A 20,041-nucleotide genomic window follows, 5' to 3' on the forward strand; every position below is an offset into this window, starting at 1 on the left:
CATTGGCCGATCGAGCAATCGGCGGCTAGCGGCTTCAGCCCGTGGCTCAGCATGAATAACGACTTTCCACTGATCGCAGAAAGATTCGCCCACATTGGCCTTTGAATCAATTATGTACGATTTATATTTATGCGCGGGTCGAAGAGCAAGGGAAGTGGACACGGGTCCATTGGTGAGAGGGGACGAGAAGTTCGGAGGTAACAAGAGTATACGGTATGCGTACATACGAGAAACAGAAGGGGGAGGATCGAAAGAGATAGAGACACAAGGGGAGGCAACGAGGGGGAGAAGGGAGCAGATGCGAGAAGATGCACACGAGCTCGTTTGCAAAAGTATCATCTCGACGGAAATAAATCAAGGCTGCACCCAGATTTCAAAGCGTAAGATTACAAAAATTAATCGACCTGACGTTCAGTGCGATAAAAAGCGTTCTGTGGTCCTCTTTTTTTATTTCTCTCTTCTCTCTCGCCCTCTCTTCGTTCTCTCTCTTCGTTTGCCTCCTCCTCTCGAAGGTCTTCTCCAGACTCGTCCATGGACACGTAACGACCGTGTGTACGACAGAACTCGTGGGGTTTATATCAATTACACCGATCGTGACCATAAAATTTCGATCAACAAGCCCGGGACGTCGTTAATTGCACCGCACGCTCCTTTAAACCTCCGAATAAGAACAGGGCGCAGATCGTAATCGCGGGCACTCCGATAATCTGTTCGATCAACAGAAAGAGACGAAACATGGTCGATCGATGGATCGAACCTTATCCACCGAGGTGATCGAGTACGATCGTCGTTTCGTCACTTTCCTTCGATACTTATTTATCCCCCGATAAAATTCCTCGAAAACATTAACGATCTTATTGGACTGACGTTCGACCGCACCACCCATCCTTCTCGTCACAGCAATCGACGCAGCAAACTAACGATCTAACGCGAGACTACGTCCCTGACGTATTATGTTACGCCACTCGATCATAATAATTACCAATAATCCTTCGCATTTAGGAGTAATCACGGCGTAGCGTAGCCTTGGCCCGTCATTCCGACAGGGAACGCTCACGAATGTGAGATACATGTAACGAGACCCGCCGCCACTGCCTGCGCCATTCCACACGGGGACCCAACTCTGACTTACAGACTTTGATTTAACGTACGCGATCTCGTACGCGAACGAAACGGAAAGATAATAATTCGATGATTCATGCTCCTTTCTTGTAAACGTACTGTGGCCGGTAATACGTTATTTTCAAGAACGTTGTTTGAAAAGGTGGTAAAAGGAGGCTAACACTTAGCGAGTATAAAGTTCAGCGAGGGAAGGTTAGTTTTGTAAATAATACATTTTATGACACACAAACGGAATAGGCTATCTTTGCAGCGCGATTACGTAAGGGATTATACTAAAATCATTTCACGACGTCGTATTTTTAATTTAACAAGTACCCTCCGATGTAACGAATATCGCGTGCTGTACAGTTACGACGAACGAGCCTCGAGCTGTTTGACGAAGTCCGGACCAAACTGCGTTCAGTTAAAGAAGAAAAAGCAACCACCGAAGCTTGAGATTTACACGACGCGCAAAATACTCGACAGCTTTTTTCTTCTTGAAAGCCAGTCGTTAAGCATCGCGCGTTGATCGATCTCGTGCAAATTTGCACCACCGTCAGCTTCCTTTCGACGCGGTTAATTAAATCATCGCCGATGATCCCTGCAATTCGAACGTATACTTACGAATCGTACAACGGCTGCAACTGATACGAATTAATAAGTTAACGAACGAGACAACGAACGTTCGATGTTAAATGCTGGTATTACGAAACAGTACCAACAACTGAACATTGCTGTACCGTTACGTTATACGGCAATAAGTTGCAAGATATTAGTGCCAACCAGAAGTTTCCTCCCACGCTTTATCCTCGTTCCCACCAATCATTCCGACCTTAAAACGCAAGGAAACGCGTTCAAATTGCAAACTTTATCGCTCTTGTCTCCGTCTGGATGTACTTTTAAACCCGGGCGTCCCCGATCGAAATCAAAGTCATTAAAGCGTCGCCGTGGTACGCGTAGGACATTTTTATTCGCTGCTGTAAAACCGGCGAATAGATACAGCGTGTTTCATACAGACGTCAGTGGGGACAAGCATACCGCGGCAGTAGCACACAACGAGAGCATAAAAGTGCGACTCGATAAATCTGTAGAAGCGTTACGGTAGCGGGCGTCTCCGAGTTCTGTCCTCCTCGGCTACTCTGGGACAGAGCCACGTATACACACGTACCGGCGATACACGACACGTTGTCCCGGTGATATTAACGCGATACGACGAAGGCGGTGCATATATATTCTTTCGAAGTGGCTCGAGCGTGTCACGTATGTGTACGGGCAACGCAATGCCGTTAAAGATTTAAGGAGCGGACTGAAACGCCTCCTTCCGATTAAACGATAAAAGGGGAAATAAATGCGAGGCATGCGTTGCACACGCGGCCCTTTTGTCGCTTACACGACGAATAGGATCTCCGTGGTCGGTTGATTCTTTCAGATTTCGCCTTGCGCGCCCCGTCCACGACCGCGCGCGAGTCCACGGGTCGAAATTCCACGAAATTGCAAATGCATCGAATTATTGGAATTCCTACGGTGGTATTACTTTCGCCGTGCTCATCGACGATAATCGCGGTGGATAATCGAACGCGAGAATGTTCAGCTTTGCAGCACGTAGCGCAGGAATGAACGTCAACGAGTCTGGTACTAATTATCTCACGCTTGTAATTTTAATGCTGTGGGAGGTGGAAGATAAAAAGCTCCGCACAGCCGGCGAACTGTCCAACGAGCTGTCACGACTTCATGGGCTTATACGAGCCAGACGCACCGGTCACATATTTGTACAATTAATACGCGCGAGAGTACCGTAAAGCGTGGACCCAACCGGCCGGCACTGGCAAGGCATTAACGAAGACGGCTCGCCACGAGAAAAGTATCCGCGTAGGTGTTAAACGTAAGCACACACTAAGCGATAGCGTTTCCGAGAACCAACTTCAAACTGATTCTTATTATTAAATTTTAAGGCGCGGCCGCTTAAAGTGTCAGCCGATTGCAACGAAAGATTGCGAATAAAAGTATCTCGATCTCGAGCGATATGATTTAGAAAAAGCTACGAAAATTAACAACGCATGTTTCAAAGTTACAGAGCAAATTACATCGAACGTAAACGCACGAAGCTGTACTACACACACATATTTAGGAAACATCTGATGATTCTAACGTACCAATTTGGGTGTACAAATACAACCGTGCATGAACGACACGGACGATGTATCCGTAAGTTTAGATACCGGTTTTAAAGGCGTTTTAAGCCTGCAAACGTTTCAAGGTCGGGCCAAGATGGTTCCTCGAGTGCCGTTTCAAGGTGCCGGAACGTCCATTCGACGCGTACGTCAGTCAACGTATGTGGGTCAACCGTACGAAAAATTAAAACGAGAAGCTCGTCAGAAAGGGCGAAAAGAAATGTCGGTGCCAATAACGCGGCGTGAATCACCCGCGTGTCCATCGATATTCCTCGTCCCTCCTTCGCGCTTCTTCTCTCGTTTGTCACGGCGAGCTACCGCTGGTCCTGCTACCTCTTACATATATCCATGCAAATTGATCGTTATTGGTCATTACGCTCGCGATGCACCATCGTGTTGCTCGACCGCTCGAAAATTACATTGACTTTTGCTACGTTTCACCAACGATCGTTCGTTAACCACACACGCGGTAAACGCTGCGCGAGCTGCAACTCCACGTGTCCGATTAATTATGAATATGACGTCGAACTTAACTGTAACACCGTTGCACCGTACAGTGAGAGCCGATCTTATGCATATTATGCGCCATTATGTCGGACGATATTTGTATTATGCGCGTACGCTGGTCGCGTTAAGGCTGTCGCATGGGTGCGGTTGCCGTGCGGCACTGCACGCTTACGTATCGGACAACTATTCGAACGCCAGTCAAATCGCGACTGGATTTATCTCGGCTGCGATGCGAATCATCGATGGATTGGAAACAGTCAGTTCCGTGTTTTAACGTTAAAATCGATCGCCTCGAAGGAATCGTTCGATGATCGCTAACGATTGATATAGCAAGAGCTATAAGGAGAAGAATCAGAATCGATCGAATTTGTTGATTGGATGGTTAAATATGTATTGTAACGATTAATAACGAGTCAACAAACTGCTCCATTTATCGGTGCGCCACGATCGATAGCGTAGCGTGAACCACTCGCGGACAAAGTCGTTCTCAAGGGAATCGAGAGGAAAATGGCAGCTAATAGTAGAACGATTTCCCTGGATACGACAAGAAACACGATACGATACCAATCGGTTGTCCAACGGACTCGAACTTGACAGCAGTCGTTATTCAAATCGAACAATGCGCGTTTTTTTTCACCGTTCGCCAACGTACGTTGCGACGGATTAAAGGAAAAAGAGATAAAACCTGCTGCGAGACCTTCCAATCGATCAATCCTCGATCGAGTAGCGGTCAACGATGGACGACGTGCTCGTATCGACCGTGTATTCGTAGCGCAATAAAATTAGCAGCATTTACAACAACGCTATCGAAGGAACAAAGCCCGTTCCACAATGCTCTACACCGTAAAAACTACTTTATCGCGCTTCGCACATAGGCGAGAGACTGCAATTATCACGCGACTAATTGACGCATTGCTACTTTGTCGATTATACCGCTTCTCCAGTTCGGTCATTCCTTTCTCGCAATGACTTACGAATCTGCTTAGTCCAATGGCCCTGACGAATTACTAATAATACACGATCCAAGTTTCAATCTCCACGAATTGATCTTTTCAATAAAGAATACATCCTAATGTTTATTATTAAAATTCTTCCCCTAAAAGTCCTATTGCTTGAAAGCCGAAGGAAAACGCAGACACGGAAGCGTATCACAGCGATAATTATTAAGATGGACACGAAAATTCCGCGATCTAGAGATTTTTAAATGATTTCGTACGAAAAAAGCATCCGGTGAGTAGGCAACGGTAACGGCAGATTTTTTTCCTTCCGCTTTCAACGTATTCCAGTCTACAGAGCGACTGGAATTCAAGCGTGACTCTATCGACATCTAGTTAATATAAAAGCGTTCACGCACATGGCAGCGCGTTATACAATTCAATCGGTACAGTATGCATACGCGTGTTACTTGCACGCCCGGCGCAATCGGAGCACGAGGCTTATTTCGAAACTTCGTACGAACGTTTGTTTATGCCCACATTCTCGGCAACCACTGATAAATTAATCTCTCATGCTAATACGTCCAGCCGGCTGACACAGTCCGTGTCTCGAAAGCCTCGCGATTTCGTATCCCCGTGATCCCCGCATTAATTCTCGATCGCTTCCGGATTTCATTTGCCAGGAGGGACGGGGGGAGAGTCAGTGGCTGGAAAATGTGTACGTTCATAGATTACGTAGAGGGGGAAAAAAGGAACCAGGTTATATACGCGGACACGCGTCCATTTACATCGAGCCGGCGCATTATGCGAAACGGTTGTTCCCCTCGGCCGCGGCGCGATTGTACGCTCGTGATTCGGCCCAAGATGCTCAACGTATTTCGTTGTTAATCTCCGAATATAATATAGGATATGACTATCTTTTACGAGCCTCGGGGTTAAAGACGCTTTAAAACGGAAAACGTACGCTCGATTTCGTCTAAAATATCGACGAGAGAAACTGAAAGAGGGAAGGAAGCATCGGTAATTTATTATTTCTATATTACGTATCGCTAAACGACTGCGTTGTAACTTCATACTTCTTTACTTGTGTCTTCGTTAGAAACGTTCCAGCTGTTAATCGGGTTAATTTCCATTCCAGCCAGAGTTCCTTGGACGAGAATAACGCGGTATAAAAACTTTCGATACGAAGTAAAAGCCGGTAGCTTTTAACGATAAAATTTAGAGGAATAGATTTAACGAGATTACGTAGGAAGAAACAAATGATCGTAGTTTATAGATTCAATGCATCTCGTACGATGCGTTCTGCATACAACGATCCTTGTCGACGATCCAATCGCTGACGCAGCGATACTTTAGGTCTAATGTCAAGGTTATGCCTATCCAGACAGAAACGTCGTAAACGGCTTTCCATGCGCGGTGGCGCGGCGAAGAGAACACGGAACACGGAAAAGGAAAAGTTGGACGATAAACGGACTGATGGACTTTCCCATGCTCCACCTCCACGGGAGAGCCGTAAACGTCTTGTCTCTCGATTTAAATGTCCCGGCATCTACTGGGTTGGGCAGATCCAACAGTCGTAGCCATTGCCGCGCCCTCGCGCGTCTCTACGTGTTACGCTGTCGCATTGGCGCAGAATATGACGGATTTGCTTTCATCTCGGTTCTCTATTACGCGATGTATTTCGAGCGTGACGTAACCAAAATTTTATCTTCGAAAAAAAATTTTAGACGGTCGAATGAACAAGGAAGCAGAGCTACTCCGATAGACATTAAAATAACACATCGTTTGAATTAAGATTTTTGCCGATTAAATTTTCATTTTTGTAGCTTTTGGAAATTCGTCGCTGCGTATCCATTGGTTGTAAATCGTTTTCGTCACTTACTCGAGTATATAATACTTTAAAGACGACCGAGTAACCGATAAATTGGAAACAATGCTGATTTCTCTGTTCAGGACTGATAAGGAAGGTTAAATGTTAATGTTACGTTGACAAGTGTCACGGTTACCTAATCAAGAACAGTCGCAGTCCGGCGATAAGCGTAATTATTACGTAGCTACGAGCATTTCACGTGGAAACGTAGTAAAATATGCTTATACAAACAGATGCTTCGCTTTCGAGAAGTTACGATTGCATATATGAAGATACAGTACATAAAGATAGATAGAAGCACTGTTTTACATCGCGTCCATAATAATCTGCTATTCTTAAGCTGAGTTACAACCGTTTGGCACGCGAAGAATCGATCTCCCTTTTTCCTGGCCTATATACCACGGTGAAATCTTAATAAAAAATACTTTACGCGATACTCCGTATTAAAAAATGTAGGTTGGATTAACAAAGCTTGAGGTGAAAGTCGAATAAATTATATCTTTTCGTATGATACGCAAAAATTGAAAAATATCGTATCAACCGGGTGTAACGAACGTTCGCTTCGCGAAAGCGTCGAATAACAGACGATCGTTTAAAATTACGGAAACGTTTGACAAGAACATTAAAAAGTATGATGATATTTGAAATTTGCAAATCTATAAGCGAAACCTTGAAATTAATATTCGTACGCATGCAGCTCATCGCGGTTAATAATAATTTCATGAAGGTCGCAAATGAAAAAGGCTGTATTAAAGGAAACTCGAACGCTCACCGGTAACTCGTACGCTATACACCGTAGTATTACATTCCTGTTACATTCTCTCTATCGCAACCGCGGTGTATAAGAGCCAGAGAGTACGAGAGACTTTTACGAGGGGCAATGAATGTCCGTACGAGGAAGTTCCGTGAAGTTCGCCCATATATTATTGAGAACTTATTAGAATTAATTAACTTTTCACCCGTACACCATATCGCTTATTAGCCTCGACGACCTGGTTGGTCGTTGACGTCGTCGCAGCGACGTTTCCATTATCGACGTTCCTTGAATTTATTTGAAATTACGTTGGTTTACGTCGCGGTGTAACACGCAACTTTAATAAACAACGTAAGATCAATCTGGTTCGGATGCTCGCGCGATCTCGTTGAATCGAGGACAAATCGATGCGAAGTTTTGCAAAACGCTGCTTAACTTCGCTCATCGTCTCGTTCGAGCGATGCTAATCCCTTTCAACGATCAAGGAAGAAGATTAAGAGGGAAGAAAAAGATCGAGAGAAACGTCAGAGTTGCTCGAAAAGAACGGAACACCAAGAGCGGTAACTGAACGAAAGGTGGAGAGAATGGGAAGAGGTAGGAGGGAAGGTGAGGTCGAGGTGATTCGCGGCGAGGCGAGGCGAGGCGAGGCAAGGTGAGCTCGGACCCACCTGCAATTATCCGGTCTAATGAGCAAACAGTCTGTTCTACCCCTCTCTTTCTCTCGAGTTCCCTTGTTGCCCGTTTCTCTCGATTCTGCTCGGTAGACGGCCCATCAGAAACGCGTGTACTTGACTCTGCTCTACCAACAACCTTCCACGGTCGTATCCTCCTCCACCTCCTTCCTCTTCTTCCTTTTGCCCCAACCTTCACCTCCACCTCTGCCAGTCCGATGCAGGTTAATGAAGATTATTAAATTAGTACCTCTCACGGGCAGTTTTTCCACCGGACAAACGTACCAGTGGCTTTGCCGCTCCCATCGATACACCGTCAGCCTTTCAGGAGAGCCAACTGGTTCGTTAACGTCCGTACACGCTGCTCTCTCCCACTTAGAGCAGCATTACAAAGAGCCAGGACTGAAAAATGGAGCTCGAACCTCGGTGATGCCGGTGATGGTGGAAAAAAGAGAGCAACCAGACCGAGATAAATGCGAGGTACACGATCGAGAGTACAGCCTGGACAGCAGAGAACGAACCGACTATCCCATGGACTGCAACGGACCCTGAGAATCACACAGACCCGAGATTTCAAGAGTTTCAGACTCGGGTCAAAGGGCAGCCCCGTTTAACGACACGTGGAGGGCAGCATAGCGGGTACGTTGACCCTTGATTTCTTGATTTCAGAAATAGAAATGATTCGGCATAATTGAATCAAGAGAGACGGAGCTGAGTTAAAAGCAGATGAGTCAGCTAGCGAAGAAGCTAGGTGGAACGAAGAGACACTGATTACAATGAAAATCATCTAAACGCATATAACTACAATTTTTGCGCGGAAAAAAAGATGAATAAAACGATTCAAATATATACTAAACAGATTAGAAATACATACATATTTACCAAATAAAAATACAATTTAGAAATTAAAAAAGTGCTTGAAAATATGTATCGAAAAAATGAGCTTTCGTACCAATTTTAACAACTTGTACGTTTATAACGAAAGAAGTTTGTTCGATAGTTCATCCGAAGAAAATAATTATTTCGCCGTGTTTCAAGCTGGCAGACAGCATCAGATTTCTCGGACGAACGCCTTCCGTCCTTCGACGTACGAAATGGTCTCTCGAACGGAGGAGAGGAAGACGACGATCAAGGCGTCGTTCAAGCAGGATGCACTCATCCTACCTGGACTGTCCGCCACGCCCGCCATTCACCTTCAACTTGGTCTCTCTGTCGCGGAACAAACGCGTGTGTTGTAACCGAGGCACACAGACGATGCACACAGCGAGCCAAAGCGGCTGAAAAGCAGCGCAGAAAATAGCAAACCGCGGAGAGGAGACGAACGCCAACGGCGGCTGATAAATACCAGAATCGAAACCAGTCTCCGACAAATTGTCCCGGATTAACGCGAGCCTATTGCTTTCCACGAACGACAGAAAATCGTACCGGCAGAAAAACGCACCGGCGACGTATTTATGGACTCGTCGAGCGCGTTACGAAGTAATTTGTTCCGGAATCTCGTGGTTCGGTAAACGATTCGACGCTAACGTTTATCGCCCCCGTTAACATCCAATCGTAAACAATTCGCCCGACCACTCGTCCCTGTTGTAACAGAAAGCTTATGGTAAAGTATTTTTCCTTATTCGTGTCTCTTTTTTCGCAGTCTCGCAATTACGACGAATTTTAGCCTTTCCGTAATCGCGATTTATTCGACGAACATACCGATTCGAAATATATTCGAAAGTCTATAATATATGGTTCTTAACTGTTCTATCATCGCTGTTTTCCAAACGAAGAGGACTGAGTTTAAAGTTAATGAAGTTTAACATTATCGCGCGAACTTGGGACTTAAAAGAACTAGATAATCGTTGTTTTCCGATTGTAAGTAAAGCTTCCATCGTATTATCGTAAATTCGTAATCCTTTGTACCGATCAGACGTATGTGCATCGGTTAATTACATTTTTTTTAAAAAACGAAATTAGGACAGTTAAGAAGCAGGGCGACGATACGTAGCTAATGGTCGAACAATTTTCGAACGAATGGGTAAATGGAGATTCGTATCGTAGAGTGTAGAGAATGATTCGATACGATCGTTATTGTGATTTGCGAGAAACAAAGAGCTCATCTAAGCCGACACGCAGCTACCGTATCTCTAAGGTAGACGGTCGAGTCTTCAACGGAGATCGAATATACAGAGAACCGTAACGCTTTAATAGCAGTGGCTTGCATTTATTCCGACAGTCCATAACTCCGCGACCCGTAATTGCCATAATTATGCGACCGCGGGTAATTGTGGTCGATCGGAAAGGAATTGGGAGGAGACGACGGTGCACGAGACTTTCCATGTCGCGTCCTTTTCGATGTTCCGAAGTGGACGTTACATTTTTTTTTCACTTACATGTTTTCTTCTCGTAAAATTTGGTAATCTCGATTAATTTCGCATACGAGGAAATGGCAAGAGTGGAATTCGAGATTACTGTCATCAGAGGACCGCTAATAATCGTGGACAAGAAGCCACGAGGACACGCGATCAAGAAATATATTCCACGCATTCCAGCGTGTTTTCAGTGTGTACGAGCAAACGTACATTTTTCGTTGCTGCAAGTTCGATACTTATAGGGAATTTCGCGTGTAATTTTCTGGGAAAACACGAGGTTGCAACATTATACGCGGGTTGATTACAGTGGTTACGGTATAGCCCGTAATCGCTATCGATTAAGAAGCACAGAGATCTATAATATATAAAATGTTGAGGGCTATTGTGTTATAATTAATAATTTCTCCGCACCTCCCTCGAGCCATAATTCCGAGCAATCTGTTGTATCTGCTTACGTTGAAATAACTCCCTATATAAAACACTTTACTACTTGACTCCTCAATTGGAAACCGCAAAAGCCACAATGATCGTGTCCCAAGAAATTTCGCTTCTGGCCAACTGGTGCATAAATCTTTTTCGAATTGAAAGGAAAATTGCCTCGAACGCCTTACCAGACGAAACTCGTACCGTGTTGTATACTCTCCGCGAATACTATATCGGGCAATACCTGAAAGTATCCAACGATCTTTCGATGATCAAACCGAAGATTAGGAGAGGCGTGCGTAGTTTTTAAACGAATTTTTTTATCTCCTCGTGTAAAGGTAATCGGATTACGCGAACCTAGGTATTACTTTGCTTATTGGAAGAAAAGGAAGGTGCGAAAGATACATTGTCTGGGCCAACGATGTTGATAAAGGCTTAGCCGATGTTTAAACGAGTTGAAACCTTTGGTCGGGTGCAGCTGCGGAAATGTCCGCTGAAACGAGGTGAAGGCTACCAGATGCAGATACACGCGGATAGGCGCGTATTAAGGTACACAGACGTGCACGCTAACGTCAGTGTCGGCGTTAGGCCGCTTAAAGAAGCTACGGCGATGCTTAACAGTGCATAAGTAAGTAACTAACAAGCGAGTTGCATAACACCGCGGCCGTCGCCGCCGCCGCGATGTACACCGGGTGCCGAGAGTTCGTGTAAGACGTTAAGGTCTCCCGGCACGGCAACACCACATCGGCTACCTATCAGCGATTGCGTTAACCTTAAGGCGATACCACCTTCTACACATATATGTAGGTACATATACCTGATACGCTCGTTCCACATACATACGAACCGCTGCCGCCGCGCGATATCGTACGTACTAGTTCGAACATTCGACCGTTTCCCGCGATTTATTTCGCGAATAAAAATTTTTTAATCGTATACGCGATAAAGTGGAACAAATTGCGAAACGATGAGGAACTCGGAGGAACGAGCTGCAGATGTAAGAGCAAAAAGAAATACGTTTGACGAGAAATCGCGGTAATACGGCGGCAAGACGAAGTTTACGTTTTAATCGATTTTTACTCCTTACCACCATCGTAATCTGGTCCGACTAATTGCTTCTACGAATCCAGAGGAGGCGCGTTTCCCGCAACAGGTGAACGAACCATTATCGAGCAATCCACGAGGACGATGAACGACAGATAACAAAAAAAAAAAAAAAGATACAAAAGACTTTCCAAGGAACGAACGACACCCGGTATGTAGGCGAACCACGCGACGTATCGTGCGACACAGGAGTAGGGCGTGCCTGCAGTCGCTGCACACTGCGCAGTTTGTTGTACGCGCTGCAATCGTCCGTATGTACCGAGATGTGAGAGTTACACGAGCCATGTACGTGAACGCACATGCGTACGCAAACAGCTGAGCGAGCGGCGCACATCGACGAGTCAAACTTTTACGCGACCAAATGTATCTAACGAGGACGTTTCTTCACGAGCCGTCGAAAACCTGGTCAAAATGAGCCGCGATGGCCAGCCACGTAGACCGTATTACGCATACGGGAGAATACGAGTACGTTACGTGTGACGCGCGACGGATGCTTCCTACGAGTTTATTTTTAGAGTCAATCAATGGGACAGAGTTACCACGATGCTACGAATTTTTCTCGAATGCTGAGAATTTTGAAATCTTATGCGTTTTCCAGCGTTTCAAATATTTTAGCGTTCGCCTTCAACGTTCCGATTTTGCGTCGATAAGGCTGACCCTATGAGCAAAATTTCTCGTTTCATCTTTAATTAGAACAAACGCCTAACAGATGAGCAACTGTGTTCTAGATAAATAGCTTTGAGACCAAACGCTCGTATCGTTTTTCACTCGGATTTTTCGCGACTTGCGTAGAGTTAGAAACGATTACTGATAAGATGACAAGAGCATCTTTTTTTACACTCGGGGCAAAATGCCAAGTTGTCGACGCTATGGAACATTGGACTGTTTCAACGAACAACGCGCGAGAATATAGTAATACTTGGTAATAACCTTCGATAGTAGACTGTCTAACGAATAATAATAAAATCGTGAAACTAGGAAGAACATGTTTTTCAATATGAAAGTGAAAACGACGGATTAAATGCTTTCAATAGGAACACTTTCTAATTAATTTGCGCAAGGTCACCCGTTAACGAATCTGTTTCGCAATTTTCATCCGTTGCATCTTTCTTATCTTCGGCTCGAGATACGGTGCTCCGGCAATTGTTCGCCGCTTGTAGCTTATGATTAATCATGCGTGACAAATTTATCATGTTAACTCGGTTGTAACTAATCTGTAATTTTCTTGCCGATCACAATTATCTTTTTACGCGGCGACAGTCGCCTCCAAACAGGTCGCGTCTAACCTATCGTTCTCGTTTCGCGAGTTAACGCGGGAGTGCCCGGGAAACCATTAAGAAAACCGTGTCGAAGCGTTCAGCGTCGTTGTCCGATAATAATCGACAGCGTACGTGTAATTCTAGTTCGCAAATTCGCAACTGTCCGAACGAGAGCCAAGAGTTGACCAACTTTTTACTCGGTCGACGAATTTTCACTCGTAAAAGCAAAAGGTATCGGAATGAGCGTAAAATGATTTGATATAACAACGAATCACACCGTAGATGACGTTCCTGCCGTAGTCGAGAAGCATGGAGCGTGTCGGTGGCAAGGGTCCCCCTACTTCCGGCGAACCATATCCGGCAGAACGCCCACCTATATCTCGGTCCGCCAGACCGTGCACACTCCCTACTGCCACAATCTACTCTATCGTCGTCCAATTGTAATAGATATTCTAGCCAGACGAAATTGTTCGACAGTTGTACGCGACGATAATAAAAATTGATTCCTCGTCGGTGGTACCCATTGACGTTCCCATTTGTCAAGTTTCATCTTTGAAAGAATTCGGCCAAGATACGCGGAGGAGACACGTCGAACGGAAATGGAGACCTGGCTTGCATAATAGGTATATATTTTATTGTCATTCTTTGATCGAGACAAACATTTCTAAGAATGAGCGTATATAAGAAGAAGAGGAATGAAAAATGAAATCCGTGTCCTCGGAAGTGGATTTCGTGCGAGTCTCGATAAAGTAGAACGCATCCTCGGGAAACGTGGGTGGAATAATTTATTCTCGCTCGCAAATCCGTCCAAGACTTTACCGGACGCGCAAAGTTTCGTACACGCTCGTAGTATCCAAGGTTTTCTACGAAGAACTGCTTTAAATAAGATCTTGAACAAGCAAATAGACATCGTAATACGTAATGCGAATCTGGCACGGTGGAAGAAAGGGTGATTTAGAAACTTGTAAGTGGTCGGCTCGCCGGAACGCTCATCGATAGAAATTCGATCGAGACGTAAACAACTTCACGAAGACGATGTAAAAAGAAAGGAGAATGGGCAAAAACGATATTATGAAACTGCAAAAAGGTTGTGCGTGCCGCGGCACATGCCCCGATGCATATAATGCCGGCAAAAACTTGTAACGTCTGTTCTCGGCCGTCATCTGCCGATTCGATCGCGTCAGTCTAACCGTACGTTCATCCAGCTTGGAATCTAATATAAAAATCAAACTCGATATAAACACGAGGCCGCTAAAGAGGACCCGGTGCGGCGTACAGCGTCAAATAAAATCAATCGCCTCTAATAAAAACTTACATAACGTTAGTCGAACGTCTTGGAAGATTACTATCCACCTGTATCGAAGCGGAATTGCCAATTTTCCCGTTGGTTAATAAGCCTGGCGGCCGGGTCAAATCTCGCGTATTCTTTGCTAGATAGGCGCTAGAAGACTTACGTAAGAGGTCGTGATCTTTCCACTGAAATCTGTTCGATTTTGCGCGCCAATATTTATCGCAGTCACATCACGTTATCGTAATTAATTTGGCTCCAGAGTAATCCGACTCGTGGCGAATACGCGCGATACGCGACTCGACTCGGGCAATTTTATCCAATCCACGTGGGTGTCCGCGTATGGACCAGCGCGAAGGTCTCCAACCACATGACGCAACCAGGAAAGTAACCAGTAACTGATAAAGCCGATAAACGATAAAGAACCTTTCAACCCTGTTCCGATCGTGCCATTAACCATGAGCGATACGGCAAAAGTGACCAACCTCCAGCTGGTACATTCGGTAGGATTTATCGGTCGAGTGACATTGTTTTCTAAACGCTTATTTAGTTTATTATCTCGATACGCTGCTTAGAATCGCGATTTAATAGATTAATCGCCGAAGGTATCTGTAACGTACTGCATAAAGTACGTACGACTTGATTTAAACGATATGTTTGAGCGGTAATTTGTTCATTTTCAAGTATACGAAGACAGGAATGTTGGCAGAAATGAAAATGATAAAGGAAGGAATATAATTGCAGGCCGTTGGATAAATTGCTTCGGTAAATCGTTCAAACCGAAGCAATGTCGGATGGAATAAGTTATCGCGTCGTATTTCGACACGTTTCGACCAGCGAGCTTAGATTAACGTCGACGATGGACACGCCGCGTTACCAATGGAACGGACAAAAACTTCGCAGAAAATCACTCGAGGCTTCGAGCATGAACTATTCGTGCGCTCGCAAGAATTCCCAGACACGATGCAAGTAGCAACAACCGATAACTGTCCTTATCGTATTTCTACGCTTGCACAGGGTCAGCGTTCTGCTATCTGTTAATCATTTCGGTCTGCATGTGCAAGTAGTTCTCGAGTTTCCAATTACACGTAACAAGGAACCGGTTACTCGAACGATATGCTATATCAGCGGAGACAATAAACCAAGAACAACAGACATCGACTGAACCCGTAATTGCGAACGTTCGTAAAAATCGTCCAACTTGAATCTTCTCCTACCTCAATTAGTCATTGACTCGTTGCCGAGCCTCTGTTATCGTTAAAATACCTTTCCACCTGTCGGTGACGTGTAGCCGACGCAAAAATCAGCGACCTCGTCTCCACAAACATCGCGTCAGATACGAAACGTGTATACGAGTTATTAACCGATGAAAATTACAAACGTGCGTTGTCGAGCTTGCAATCGGGGGATAGAGCCAGACATCTCCAAGACGTCTAAGTCAACGGTGCGTTAGGGCAAAGCTAACTCGAAGTCAATGTACACTAACCATTTGTCATGCTTGGTTACTGCGTGCTTGGCTATCGAAGTGACTTCATAAACTCACGAGAGAACACCTGCGGCGCGTGAGGATGCTCGCATACCTTCTATCCAAGTGTCAACCTACCTGTTACCTAAACAATCTGACACCGCGAAGCTTAACTCGTGGGGATCTCTAAACAAATCGATAGCCGATTCTATCGACGATCCTTCCATCGTCTTCCGTGACTCTTTTTAGATTCTATCCGAGTGGAGAATTCGTGAAAGTTGGCAAGTTTACCGCGTGCGACTCTCGTGCACCACGCGAGGAATGTACCGATGAAATTACACAGATGCGTTTGAACGTGCTAGGAAGTGACACGGCGAAACGCTAGAAACAAAAACCGTCTTCCACGGTTCAACGCAACAACGGTTTGCAGAAACACTTTTTACCGGTATGATAAAAGGAAGGTGTAACATTCCGTACGATAAACTCGAGGAAATCAACGCTGCGAAGTTTCCTTCTTCGAACGTTCTGCGGTCGAAAAAAGGTTCCAACGATTCGACTTCTACTTGAAATTCGATAACACCTGATTTTCAAACGGAGCTTAGGTCGAGAGCTGCGAATATTTTTTGAATACGTTGCCTCCGATGTCGTACGAAGAAATTAAAGGAAGAAAGAGAAGAACGTAAGGATATTAATTCGCTCGAAGTTTATGTTTGAACGTTGTGTGTCGTGCGTACTCGCAGAGGAAGTTAACAGAACGCTTTACCACCGAACACAACGCAAATCCACTGAATCCATTCTGTTGTCCGAACGAATCGTAACGGCTTGATGGAACCCTAGAGATAGAAACGACAATATATGATCTCAACGGACACCGCGTAGTCAGCTATAAAACGGACGTAAAATAATGTCTGACATTCGAATTACAAAACACATGTAACTTTGGTGGCGAGCATCGTTCAGTTGCTCGTAAAATGCCAGCGCGAGATACGATTCACCCATATGCACTTTGGATTACGTTCTCATTTTACAGGAATTGAGTTTAAACAACGATGATACGTAAAATCGTGGCTTCTCTATTCTCAAAGGGTTCAACAGGGATGCATCTTTCGTCTTTACTATTACGTCGATGAACTTCTCTCGATGTAAGAAATTTGTGCCAAATAAGGAAACGACCGTGTGTACATGGCAAAGTCAAAGTAATCTCTTTATCGGGCGACAGATTCGAATTTAGTATTCGAGACGTTGCATCAATTGCAGACGCGACACGTAAGTGTCGAAGAAACGAGGCGATTCCGTAACAAGAGTATTCACACCCACCGAAAGTCAAGAATAAAATTCGCGATCCGTAGCGACGCGCAACGATGCAGTGCGCGAGACATAAAAGGAACAACAATTATTCAGTGTTGCCGCAAGGAAGTCACCCACCAGGGCCTCATGCTGAGACGATCACGTTCCGTGGACCGGTTCACCGTACGATATCGTGAAATCCCGTAACTACAACGGACGTAACCTCGCTGAACGGGATCGAAATTTCTCCGAAGAATTGGATTATCAATTATTTCGACTCTTTCTGAAATTATTTCAATTTTTCTTTCGTATCGCTCCACTAATGTTACCTTATGGCGGCCCTATGCGGTATATCTACAGAAGCGTACAATTTAAATTCTTTCGTAATAATAATATCCCTCGAATAACAATACTCATATCGATAGGTAAAATAATGCAAGAACGCGATGTATAGAAACGTACGCTTATAGTTTATTCGATTGGGCAGCTATAAGAGCAACCGATGAGTGGCGATTTTAATTATAAACAGACACGTAACTGGCCGAGAGATAGTAAGACTACACATCTCTACGCTCAAGAATTTAATAAATCATTTTCCAACTGAGATATAAGGCGAGAACTCTTAACAAGAGGTGTAACCGCTACCCTACGATACGCAAGGAATGCGATATATCTTGCATTTGCAATTCGCTTTTTGATAATTATGGACGGACATATCGCACAAGCATGCTTCTTACGCAGGATTCCTTTTACGTAACGAGCATTTTATTGAAACGCGATACCGAGCGCCGTACGTTCTTCGCGAACTCGACGATAGCTTGAAAATTCCTGAAAAGTGGAAAATTGAAAGTGACGTGACGTGAGAACTATATCGCGATATACGATCGTAACAGTTACCGATGAAAACAGATCTACGACGTATGGGAAGGAACGCGTTCAAATATTAATCGACGTGAACGCGCCAACATTGCCTTCTTATTTTTCCAATGGCGAACTGGTGGCATAAATCGTTCTTGAAACGAGTGCAACATCAAAGGAGCGATAAATCGTAGCAATGGATCTCGCGGATTAATTCTTCCGATATAGACAGCACATTTAATGCAGTTACCGTTCTGTCGAGGATATATTCGCGATCGCAACCGGCATTAATTCCGTGCTAATAAACCTTAATGACGGCTAACGTACGCGTAGGAAGCTCGCTAATGACCCTCCAATGATACAACTTTCTTGTAAGTATTATCGATAATTTCGTACTTTCGCTTTTCGTCTCTCCTCGTTTCCTCGGAGAATTATTTTCCCTCGTATCGAACTTCCCGTCGATTATTCCCGATCGTTAGCGTCACTTCTTTTAATCCGAATTTGAATTCTTCTTTACGAATATGATTTCGCAATAGTAAATTTCCTTCATCGATTAACGATCGTTTCGATATACACCTGTTTACGAGTTAAGCGTACGAGTATATTATCACTTTGTTCGTGTCTTTGGGACATTTATCACTCGTGTCGGATATAGGCAGCGTTATATGCAACCATCTGATTCCGTGGCAACACTTTAAACATGGAAGAGGTAATTGAAATTGCCTCTCTGTGGTACTTTCAGAAAACTGAGAATACACATACTGTTACTCTGTGTTTTTTTCCTCCTGATGAAATATGAAATATCTGATGCGCGGTACATATAATTTTATTACGCTCAAAAGATCACAAAGTGGTATGAAAATTTTCGAGAACAGGTTCCGCTAAAAATTTATTACATTTTTTACGTTCCCAGGGCAACCGGGTAATTTAAGTTTCAACAATTAAGCTGATCTTTCGTGAAATAAGCTGCAACGGGTGGTTGTCGGTAGCAAGAGGTTTGATTGATCATTAATAAACATTAATGCCCAACTTTAAATTGGAGGCTCGTTCGATCGATACAGAATTTATACCAGAGCTTTCTCCAAAGCAATCACGAAGAATTCTTCATCGGCACTCGATAATTATTCACGTAATAACTCATGTCGCGAGTCGAACGATAATTCATACGTCACCTTGTAAGTAGTAAATTACGTTATTAGCGTTTTAATTGCATGGTTATCGATTTATTCGGATACGCAATATCGTTAAAAGTCACACACGGCGTTAGTGACCTTTAGCTTTTAGCCACACGTGGCACAACTTAGAAGCAATAAAGTATTACGATCGTCGAGTTATTTTTTAAGAATATCATATTTATTTTTCATGGTTGTTAAATAGTTATTATGAAATGTTAACTGATTCGAGAAACTCATAAATCTAATCGGATATTGTATCGTTTCATTTTATATCTACGTTAATCGTTTACTACTTTCCATAAAACAAACCGTGTCTCAGGTTTTTTAATCTTCTCGTCCGAATTTTTATATTTTCAAATGTTCGTTGGTTAAAAGCAATGCGCTTTCTACGTCGCGAGAAACTTCTTTAGCCCAGCGGCATCAAACAAGATTTTTCTCGGGATCCTTGATCCTTATTGTTCCTTAATATCGTTTGACAAAAGCATTGATTTTCGTCGGTATTTCTTTTATTCGTGTACCAGTGGCTCAACTACCTCGCCCCATTTGTCCGTTTTGGGCGGCAACGTGCGGAAGAAATCTTTCCGGTTTTGGCGGTATAACCGGTTTTACCTTCTTTTTTCGTTTCACCCACCACGTTGATGCACTGCGACACGAGACCCTCGCGAACTTTTTAGCTTTTATTTATCGATGTATCCATATACGTATGCATACGGCCCTAGAGATCGCGGAATTCAATGATCTTCCAGCACGAAATGTTCTTTGCCGTTCCCTCGCGTTCCAGCTCCATTTTTATGCGCGTGACAATATAAAGTGTTA

At 44.2% G+C, this 20,041-nt stretch overlaps 1 protein-coding gene across 2 annotated transcripts in view; it reads right to left on the reverse strand.

Annotated features, from left to right (window-relative positions):
* Positions 1-12,085, reverse strand: part of LOC132916107 (Krueppel-like factor 6) — a 256,545-nt gene extending 244,460 nt beyond the window's left edge. The window contains exon 1 of one of the 2 annotated variants that reach the window (XM_060975912.1): positions 11,877-12,085. In XM_060975912.1, coding sequence (XP_060831895.1) covers positions 11,877-11,882 — 6 coding nt within the window. In that variant the 5' untranslated portion in view covers positions 11,883-12,085. Of the gene's footprint in view, positions 1-404; positions 925-11,876 lie in introns of those variants that run through there. The other variant, XM_060975895.1, reaches the window with a different exon arrangement.
* Positions 12,086-20,041: the final 7,956 nt, after the last annotated feature.

This window comes from Bombus pascuorum, chromosome 1 (assembly GCF_905332965.1).
Source record: "Bombus pascuorum chromosome 1, iyBomPasc1.1, whole genome shotgun sequence".
In the NCBI taxonomy this organism is placed as follows: Eukaryota; Metazoa; Arthropoda; class Insecta; order Hymenoptera; family Apidae; genus Bombus; species Bombus pascuorum.